The sequence below is a fragment of the Oryzias melastigma genome, linkage group LG3, assembly GCF_002922805.2.
Source record: "Oryzias melastigma strain HK-1 linkage group LG3, ASM292280v2, whole genome shotgun sequence".
Classification (NCBI taxonomy): domain Eukaryota; kingdom Metazoa; phylum Chordata; class Actinopteri; order Beloniformes; family Adrianichthyidae; genus Oryzias; species Oryzias melastigma.
This window is the reverse complement of record NC_050514.1, coordinates 6,962,891-6,972,856: the sequence shown is the minus strand read 5'-3', so window position 1 is coordinate 6,972,856 and position 9,966 is coordinate 6,962,891. Positions and strand designations below refer to the sequence as shown.

Here is a 9,966-nt window from a genome sequence, read left to right as displayed (position 1 = left end):
ACAACACTAATCTGTTTATTCAGTTTATTCATGTTTTAAATGTGTTACAAAAGTATCGGATCGGGACTCGGTATCGGCAAATCAAATGACACAAAATCGAATGACTCAAAATCGGATCGGGCCCAAAAAAACCTGATCGGGACATCCCTAAGGACAACTCACACCTGTGCAGGTACTAGAATGTTAACACTCACCTTTCCTAGAGAGGTCAGCATTTTGAAATCGATGCTTCTCCGATGCCGAAGGATCCTCAGGATCCCGTCCAGGTAGACCTGATCTTTGCTGAAGCAGCCTGTGCACACAAACAATCAAACGCAGCACAAACACAGGTACTGTTAGCTAACTTCATCCTTAAAGACCCGCTCTGACACTAATAGTGTTTTTGGAGTTTCTAACAGGTTCTTGTAGCATTTTTCTGAAGATGGAGGACATGTGTAAAGAAAATTCAGTTTTCTGAGCATTGGCTCTGTCAGCATGGCTCAGAGACGTTTTGCCTTCCGTGGTCAAAAATCTACTGGCTTGAACAACTTTCCAGTGGACATGGAAGTTAGGGAACAGAGATTGAGAGTAATTGGTAACTGGTGATGGATTTACAGAACATTTCACTCTGGATTTTTTTTTTATTATAATAGCCTTTATTAGCCATGATTTGAGCATCATTTGACCACTCAGACATGAGTCTCCTTCGGTCTGGACCATGAGCACCTGCCTCAGGAGAACGTGGAGGAGAAACCTCCACACTAAAGTTCTGTGGAGATACTGGCATCACTTTGCTCGGTACCACTCTCCATTTTGAAGACCCAGAGTGACCACGTTACCTCAAGCTAACCTCACTGTCAATCACAGATCCAGACCACACCTCCCCTGCTCAGCCCTTCCTTTATTTATTTATTTTTTTAAATCTGGGATGAGAGTGGAGTCAGCCTCCTAATGTCCTGTTTAGTTACCCTTTAGCATTGAAACTTACCGCGTCTGCCTGTGAATGCAGCATTACAAACAGAGCACTTTATCTTCTCAACCATACCTAGGAAACATTACTGGTCAAGGCACATTTAATTTTGATGAGTTTTTTATGCTGAACAATGTTTCATTGAGAAAATCTGACAAAGTTGAGTATTGAAAAAATATTTCCTAAATTACTTTAAGAAAAGCTTGAAGAAAAGTGTTGCTGATTTGGTGATAGGGGCGTTTCATTCATTACATTTTATAATTTCATTTTGTATTTTCATTTGTATTATTTTAAATGAAATTAAAAAAAGGACCATGAATTTGCTTGGTTAAAAGCAACTTGTAAATGAGAAACAGTTCCATACTTTCATGTTCTGATCATTAAAGAAATGTCAATAAAATGACAACTTTATTTGTGGGAAAAGTGCATACATATCATCATAGTTTAAAATAAAAGTGAAATATTGTCTCTGGTACTATATTTTGATTTATTGTGATATCGTATTGTGACTTGTGTATTGCGATACATGTCGTATCACCAGACTCTTGCCAATCCACACTCGTAGAGACCATGACAGGAAACTGACAGGTTTTCTCATTTCAGCTAAAAACTGCACGATTAAAAGACCACAGGGAACACTTGGACAGCTGATCAGAAGATGATCGGAGTGGGACTTTAAGAGCTTCTAGATCTGCATTTATATCTTTGGTGTTTCACAGCCATTACGTTTTTATTAAAGCTCCACAAATTGAAAAAAACATTAAAACTTAGTTTGTTTGAAATGCAGCAAAACTGGTCATCTGACCGTATGTTTGCATTTTTCTGAAAACGAGGTCATTCTTGAAGATCAAATCTCGAGTGTGTGTGTGTATACGCACTTGTGTGTGTGTGTGTGCGTGCACGCACTCACCCGGCTGGGAGGTGTCCGTCTGTCCCCTCTTGGCTCTCAGGCAGTACTCCCAGCGCACGTCGGGGTCGTGCACGAAGCGGGCGATGTGCCTGAAGAGCTGGCTGAAGCTCATGCTGGCGGCGTGGAACACGGTGTAGTACAGCAGCGCGGCGCGCCACAGGTACGGCTGCTTCCGCAGCAGCACGCTGTGCAGGCTGGCCAGCCCCTCCTCCGTGGGGTTGGCGGGTTTCAGGCCGAACTGCTTCCTGCCGTCGGCCGACGCCCACGGCTGCAGACTGTTGTTGACGCCTCGCAGATAATGAGTTCCTGAGGAGAAGCATCCCATCATGAGGAGCGGTGACACGGAAGAAAAGCTTCACCCCTGCTGAGCGAACAGAAGCTGCTGTGGGCGGGGCTAGGCCTGGTCCTGGCTTCTGATGCGCAGACAAGGCTGCAGAGGCCAGAGCAGACACTGCAGACAGAGCCTCCCTCTTCGCTCTTAAGCACTTTGATCACTCCCACATTTCTGCCTGAAGGACACCCTGAGAGGAGAACCTGAGTTTGTTTAGAGGAGGTCTGCAGGAGCTCCACCTGAAGGGCGTCTGACGGCAGGCCAGAGTCCTCTGCTGTTCTCCACATCCTCCAAAGGTACAGAAATGCAAGCGGACGTCACATGACGGACATGCAGCAGCTGTAACAGACCAAACACCTGGCAGGTGTAGACTATACCAGGGGTCTGCAACCTTTCACAGTAAAAGATCCATTTGGGCTTGTTTTCTACTGACCAAAACCTTGAAGGAGCCGCGTAGTCTTACTTATTAAGACATCTGGATTTTCATTCAGGACCTTCTTTTTTATATAATAAATATGAATTATGTCTATTTTTTTGGCACGAACAAAAACAAAAATCCAAAAAGAATCTAACAAAATCTCAAAATGTTTATTTATTTATTTATTTTAGGTTTGACAGTTCAAATGACCTAATTTTCAAAAGAAAAGACACTGTTCCAAACAGGATCATCTCAGTGCAGCTCTGAACAGCTAGTAACCATTGTTGTGCAGCAATAAGATAATTTGTGCTTTTAACTCATAGCAGATCAAACTTTTTAACAAAGTTTGGCTTTTATATAAAATCTGTTCGTTATGGAGGTAGAGTTGATCAAACAAGACGTCTTCAGGTCAACAGGATGTAAAAACCTACATAGTTTATCATCTATGTGAACCTCAGACATCAATTTATACATTTAACTCATCTAAATTAAATAAATGAAAATTAAATAAATGATGATTGAGTAATCCTTACTTTAAAAAAATGCTTTTATTTATTTTTGTTCTTTTTTCCTCTTTTTCCTCAGCAGTCTTACATTGCTGGGTTTTGTTATTTTAGTTTGGATCTTGGTAGTCTTAGTTTACAGGCTTTGTTTATTTGTTTTTTTTTATGTAGTTTTGGTTAGACAGTCATTATCAGGAGCTGCTGACTCTGACGGTCGACATGTCTGGATCAGCAGTCTCCATGACTTATTTTATGTTTGGATCCACCATGGAGAGATAAAAGAGACACATGTGGATCTGGAGCTGCAGGTTGGAGACCCCTGGGATAGACTCACCAGAAGAAAAACTGGTTGAAGGATTAATCACAGATCAGCTTCGTGTGCTAAAAACTCCAGTTCTGTTTCTGTGGGAACGTACCGATCTCGTGCCTCAGCATCCCCTCCAGCCAGTGCTGCCTGGCCCCGCCCAGGTTGATGGTCAGAGTGGGACGACAACTCTCCACCACCATAACGGCCTGAGACAGGAGCTCATCCGACAGACGCACCACAACCTGAACGCACACAGACACAGGCGGAGAACAGGTGATGCTAGCAGCTGATCAGACTCCTCCCCTCAAATGTCTTCTGAAGCCTCGTTCACAACGTCCTCTGCGACGTGCAGTCAAGCGGCCACTTTCAATGTGAAGTTAATTTTCCGCCTTAATTCCCCCACGAGCAGATATCAAACTCCACGCATGTTATGAATGTACTCCACGCACACAAGGAACGGTCCACCACGGACGCAGGACAGGCTGGAGTAGAGGAGCGCCGTGGAGACTGTCCTGCGTCCGTGGTGGACCGTTCCTTGCGTGCATGGAATTTGATATACGCTCACAGTGGACGTTTGGTAGAAAATTAACACCATATTCAGTGAAAAATGTGTGTCAACGCGTGGTAATACTGGTTTTATGTTTTTAAAAATTCATGCATCACCGACATTAGTTTCCACGACCGTTCTTGGGATCTACGTTGAGCACGCATTTGTGAAAGTAGGTTGATCTTTGACCAGTCGGGGACTTAGATTTGGTAGGGACGTATGAATGGCATCCTTTATAAAAAAACATGTTTGTAAATTGATCATGAAGGAAAAATAATTGTTCTATGACAGCAAGTCAGAATAGAGCTGTGCAGAAAGAGTCAGGAGCAAGACGCACCAGATTCACACCGCTTTACCCTTTCACACTGAACCTCTTCTGACTGTGGGTGGGTGAAATGCACAAGGAAACAATAGGGAAAGAGGAAGAAGCCCCCCCCTGCTTGTTCCGTTTGAACACCATGGGCTAAGTGTGCTTTCAAGAATGCGTGTTTTTTTAACTTGCGTCTCGTGCCGGGGGTGTGTGTAGCTTCAAATGTTCTCGCCTCTTACCTCGCCCACGCAGCCCTCCTTCTGCAGGTATTTGCGCACGGCTGCCCACACTTGACTTTTGGGGAGTACGCTGCCCCCCGTCACCTCCTCAAAGTTCTCATAGGAGCCAAACTTCCTCAGGACGCACTCCATGATTCCCACGGCCTGCAGGCGAGCATACACACCACCATCATCGTCATCATCATCATCAGGTGCACTGTGGTGAGGAACAGAGGGGGGGGGGGCGCTGCAGCACCTGCTCCAGGAAGAGGCCCGCCCCGTCCCGGTACTTGTCCAGGACGCCCCGCGGCTCCGGCTGTGCGTATTCAAACTGAGGCTCGTAGCTGAAGTCGGACTGGAAGAAGGCCTGCTTCTCCTGCTCCAGGTTCAGGGGTCTGAGGGCCACCAGCAGGCAGGGCCGGGGCGGTGGGGGCACCACTCCCTTAGCAATGTGGGGGAGGGAGGTGGCTGGCCGCATCTGTCCCCTCCCGGCTCGCAGCGACTGCGGGTAGTTGACGGAGCAGGTGCTCTCGCTGCGCCGCATCCAGCCGCCCCCCGCCAGGCTGGGGCTGGTCAGGCTGCGGTGGGGGGGCGAGGGGGCAGCAGACCCACTGCGCCAGGGAGGTTGAAGGTTCCTCCGCTCCTCCCCCTGATCCACAGACCCTCGCTGGCGCTGGGAGGTCATCTCCAGGCTGAGTGGGCGCCGTAGTGCAGGCCGCCCCCCACATCTCAGTGACGTGGATCTCCTCTGTGCCGCCTGGGGGGCGCTCGCTGCTGCGGGGAGCCCGTTTGCAGAAACCTTCTCCTTTTTTGTTGTTTTGTTCTTTGAGATGGGGGCGCCGGGACCACCTGGGGGGGTTGTTTGGATATTCCAGCCCCCCACACCTTCACCTGCAGCCTGATCCATGAAGATATCCCCCGAGTCCAACACCATCACCTCACTCTCAGCCTCAGACCCCGCCCTGTAAACAGACACCTGAGTTAAGCCCCACCTCCCACAAATACATCCAGATGACCCCACTTTAAGGTAAACATGCCTACAAGGGTTAGGACGTGTTTTAATCCCCAACGGCAGTAGCTCATTAGAAATACAATCCTTGTGGGCGGGACTGTTAGATCGATCCAGTTTGACCTGGAGTCCACAGAAAGCTGCTCTCCTCTGCAACCAGCCTCCAGTGGAGATTTGAGGAACTGCAGCCTTTGGTACCTTCACGTTTTCTGTAAACGTTAGAACAAGAGCAGCTCAGAAAATATCCAGAGTTTAACCTTAAAAAAGTTTATAAGAACCAAGTTTTGTTCTTGAATTTAATTAAAACGAGGAAGTACCAAATGCTGCATTTCCTCTAATGACCACTGGAGGCTGGTTGCAGAGGAGAGCAGCTTTCTGTGCACTCCGAGTCAGATTTTACTCCACAAAGCTCCACCTTTGAATGTGCGTACCTTATTTTTCAGACTATAAGTTGCTCCGGAGTATAAGTCAAAGCAGTCAAATATAATATAGCAAAAGAAATCCAAAAAGTAACAGTGAATGTAAGTTGCCATTTGGGGAAAATGTATTTAACAGAATACGGAAACAACAACAAACCAAATCAACAAAAGGCAAATCATAATAACAGAATAGATAACAGTAGACTCAAAATATTCACGCTAGTGTGTAACACATCAATGGTTATGAAACATTGTGGGAATCTTGTATATATGCACAAGTGAACAATTATTCAGATAACCGTGGCATGAACACCATGCTAACTGAAATATATCACTCTAAATTACTAAAAATATTGACTTCTTCATCCTCTATGCAAAAAAACAAAACAAAAAAAAGTGATTTTTTCCGAAAAATTCGGTTTGTTGCTTTCTTTAGGGGTGTGCCATAGTGCCCATCCCACTTCAGGCCTCACTTTGGTTCTTCAGAACCACACAGTTGACTTCAGAGAAGATCTGTCCAGAGAACATCAGTCTACACCAGAGGACTACAGCCTGGGGCCGGATGTGGCCGCTATCCTATTTAATCTGGCCCACCACACTGAAAAAATTATATAAATTATCCTTAATAATTAGCACTGGGTATCGCCAATAATTTCCAGAATCGATTCAATTCTGATGTTGATTTATTCTGGAATAATATTCCTGCCTTTTTATTATTCACAATTGAATTAAAAAGTTACGTTTTAAAGTTTTAAAAAATTGGCATTCTGCTAGCTTTTTGGACTGTTTCGCCATTTACTAAGATTTTTTGGGCTACTTTGGAGTGTAGCTAATATTTCAGCTACATGCTAGCAGTTTTGGCTAATTTAAACTTTTTCCGTTTTTTAGGCTATTTTGAAGTTTAGTTAATATTTCAGCCACATGCTAGCTGTTTTGACTAACCTATTTTTTTAGGCTAATTTGGCATTTAACTAATACTTTAACTGGCTATCAGCTCAGTGTTTTTAGATATCAATTTCAGCATCTTCATCTATCAGCACTAGCATCTTCAGCAGCCAAATTCAGCTTACAGCATTCACACTAGCATTATCAAAGGTAATGTTATATATCTAGTTCTTAATTAGTTATGGTTTTAAGGTTTTAAAAATGTAGTTTTAGTGTTCAATAAATGTTTATCCAGTTCGGCCCGTGACCTAAGGTGTGTTGTGGATTTTGGCCCTCTGTGAGATTGAGTTTGACACTCCTTCTCTAAGTATTTGCTCCTCATCTGGATCTTCTTTGAAATTTTACAACCCTTTGTTGTCTAGCAGCCTGGGCATCGAAAAGGGTGGGGGTAAAGGTGGTTGATTCTAGGGTCCCAGACAGAGGGGGCCCACAAAGGCCCCTAATGCAAATTTGCCACCTTGTTAGGGGCCTATAAAGATTATTTTCAGGGGGCCCAAAATCCCTAGCGACGCCCCTGCCCGGAGCGAAAAGGTTTGGTCCCCGCTGGTCTACACAGACAACTGAGGACTTGTCAGAAGGATTTGGAGTTACCTCCAGTCTGGAAGTAATCTGGAAGTTCCAGATTCACTCAACACTTCCTTCATGTTCATCCTCAACCCCATCCTGAAGAGCTTTCCTCGTGCTCAGGAACAGAAAGAGTTTTCCTGTTTCTCAGAGAAGTTTTTCCAGCTTCATCTCAAAGATCCGCTCTAAGGTGATTCATTCCAGCAGAGCCCCCCCTCCCCTGCCGTCTTCTCCCGGCTCTGGTTTCAGCTGTGTTGTGGGGGGGTCAGTCGGTCACAGACTGTGGTTAGATTAAACCGGAGCGGGTTAAATCCAGATTAAATCTGGTTTAAAAGCTGAAACTCCGGATCAGGGTTTCTCTCTGACTGACTTAGACTGACAGTGGGAATCAAACATCTGACAAGAAGCCCCGCAGAATCTGCGGGATCCCCCCCTCCCCCTCCCGGGAGCCGGCATAACGAATCTCCCGTGCGGCTCCAAACTCCGCAAACCCGCCTTAAGTCCCGCACTCACCGAGCGGAGAGTCCCGGCGCTCCAACGGGGGCAGACGAGGCTTCCTCCCGCTTCAAGAAGTCATCGCGGCCGCGGCCCCCCGGAGCGCGCCGGGGCTTCAGCGGGACAGTCGCGGTAATTACCGGATAACGGTTCGGGGAGGGGCGGGCCTGAGGCGCGCCTGCGCCGGCCGGGAAGCGGCGGTCGAGTTGGAAGATATGACGTAACACGCCGCGGACACCGCGGTGCCCTGCGTCATTACGCACGACGTCATGCAGCCCCAAACAAATCAGAACGGACAGTTATATTTGAACACGGGCTTTTCAATGTGTTGTGTTTTTTTCCACGTTCAGACCATTTAAATTTATATAAAGCTTATCGTTTTCGTTTAGAGGCTCTATCATTAAAAAAGAAGACAGGATTAGGAGCTATTGACTGGATGAGAGTTCTCTTATCCAGTCAAATAGTGTTACAAAAAATACACGAAGGAATTAATAGATGAATAAACAAACAAACAAATGAATAACAACAACATTAAAATACTATTTTGTTTAGAGGGACTGTTGGTGAAACAATTCAGAAAGAGAGGGTCAACAGTGACTCCACAGTCATGAGTGATGATTTGTAATTCATCCATCCATCCATCATCCGTCCGTCCGTCCATCCATCCATCCATCCATCCATCATCCATAGCCTTTTTGGGGTCACGTGGTTTGCCAAGCCTAACCTGGTTGGGTGAAGGTGGGGTGCACTCTAGACAGGCCCCCAATCTGTTGCAGGGCCACACAATTAATCACTCAGTTTTCTTTACTTTTACATCATTTTATATGAAAAATTAAGCTTATAAATATCCCAAAAGATTTTGATCTCCATGCGATATATCCATATCCAAATATGATTATGCTGCTGAACAAAACAAACAAAGCATGAAAATAAAAATAAAATTTGTGATTTTTTGCTAAAACAACTAAAATCCTTCAGTTTTCTTTGCTCTATGTTTTGTTGTCTGAATGTTTTACTCCGTTTTCCCCATAGACTGTATATAAGAACTGGACTGAGCAACCCCCCCTCCTTCCGTGTTCCATATAGGAAGTACCACTGGGTTCCAAAAAGGCCAAAGTCCCATTGACTTACATTGAGAAACAGACAGTTATTTCTCAGTCATTTTATATATCAGAATAATCATTCTTCCTCTGCTGCTTTCTGATTAACTTATTTTTTCTAATCCTAATTTTTTAAAGATTTTTTTCCATTATCACAAGTTATTAGAGTTATAAATTGACCAATCAGATGGCTCAATAAGCGTTAATGGGTCTGACGTCGAACGTCTGGGGGGTTTGATTGACAGATGACGGGTAGCGCAGACGGTTGCAAATGACGATAGCCGTATCAGGAAGTGACGGTGAAAGCGGCGGCCTACTTTCACGAGGAGTGGAGGTAATGCATTTCCAATGGGGGACCTCATGGCTCGAGAAGTCCAGTATTTTTTACAGTCAATGGTTTTCCCCCTTAACTATTTTATGCAGAAACATATTTTTTCTTTTTGCACCATGAGTGAGAGGGAGGAGAAGATGATGAGACCCCCGTGATGTAACAAACTACATTATAAAAAGAAAGTCATAGATCATTGAAACTGATCTGTCAATCATCATAATTGAAAAATTGCCTCAATGTGATGATCCTGCAAGATAACATCAGGCCGTTAATCACAACAAAATAAACTCGATATATGGCATTACCTGCAATAATAATAGTGTGAATATTGTAAGCTCAATGTGGCTACTGAAGATGCTAATAGCTGAAGATGCTGAAAGTGATAGTTAGAAAAAAATACTGAAGCTGATAGCTGAAAACACTGAAGCCGAAAGCTTGCTACAATATCAGCTAAAGGCCAAATAAAACTGGAAAATGTCTAATTTTGCCAAAACAGCTAGCGTAATGCTGATATATTAGCTAAACTCCAAATGATCCTAAATAACCGGAAACATTTCTGATTTGGCACAGCTAGGTTAATGTTAAATAAGCTAAAGTCCAAATTAGCCTA

The 9,966-nt window shown here is 44.6% G+C and overlaps 1 protein-coding gene across 3 annotated transcripts in view; it reads right to left on the bottom strand.

The window, feature by feature from the left end:
• LOC112141988 (uncharacterized protein KIAA0895-like) overlaps positions 1 to 9,966 on the bottom strand; it is a 13,150-nt gene that overhangs the window by 2,434 nt on the left and 750 nt on the right. The window contains exons 1-6 of one of the 3 annotated variants that reach the window (XM_024265206.2): positions 7,944 to 8,132; positions 4,750 to 5,455; positions 4,515 to 4,658; positions 3,528 to 3,660; positions 1,860 to 2,165; positions 195 to 292 (exon numbers count right to left, since the gene is read on the bottom strand). In XM_024265206.2, the coding sequence (XP_024120974.1) occupies positions 195 to 292; positions 1,860 to 2,165; positions 3,528 to 3,660; positions 4,515 to 4,658; positions 4,750 to 5,427 (1,359 nt within the window). In that variant the 5' untranslated portion in view covers positions 5,428 to 5,455; positions 7,944 to 8,132. Of the gene's footprint in view, positions 1 to 194; positions 293 to 1,859; positions 2,166 to 3,527; positions 3,661 to 4,514; positions 4,659 to 4,749; positions 5,456 to 5,534; positions 5,675 to 7,943; positions 8,133 to 9,966 lie in introns of those variants that run through there. The other 2 variants (XM_036217106.1, XM_024265207.2) reach the window with 2 other exon arrangements.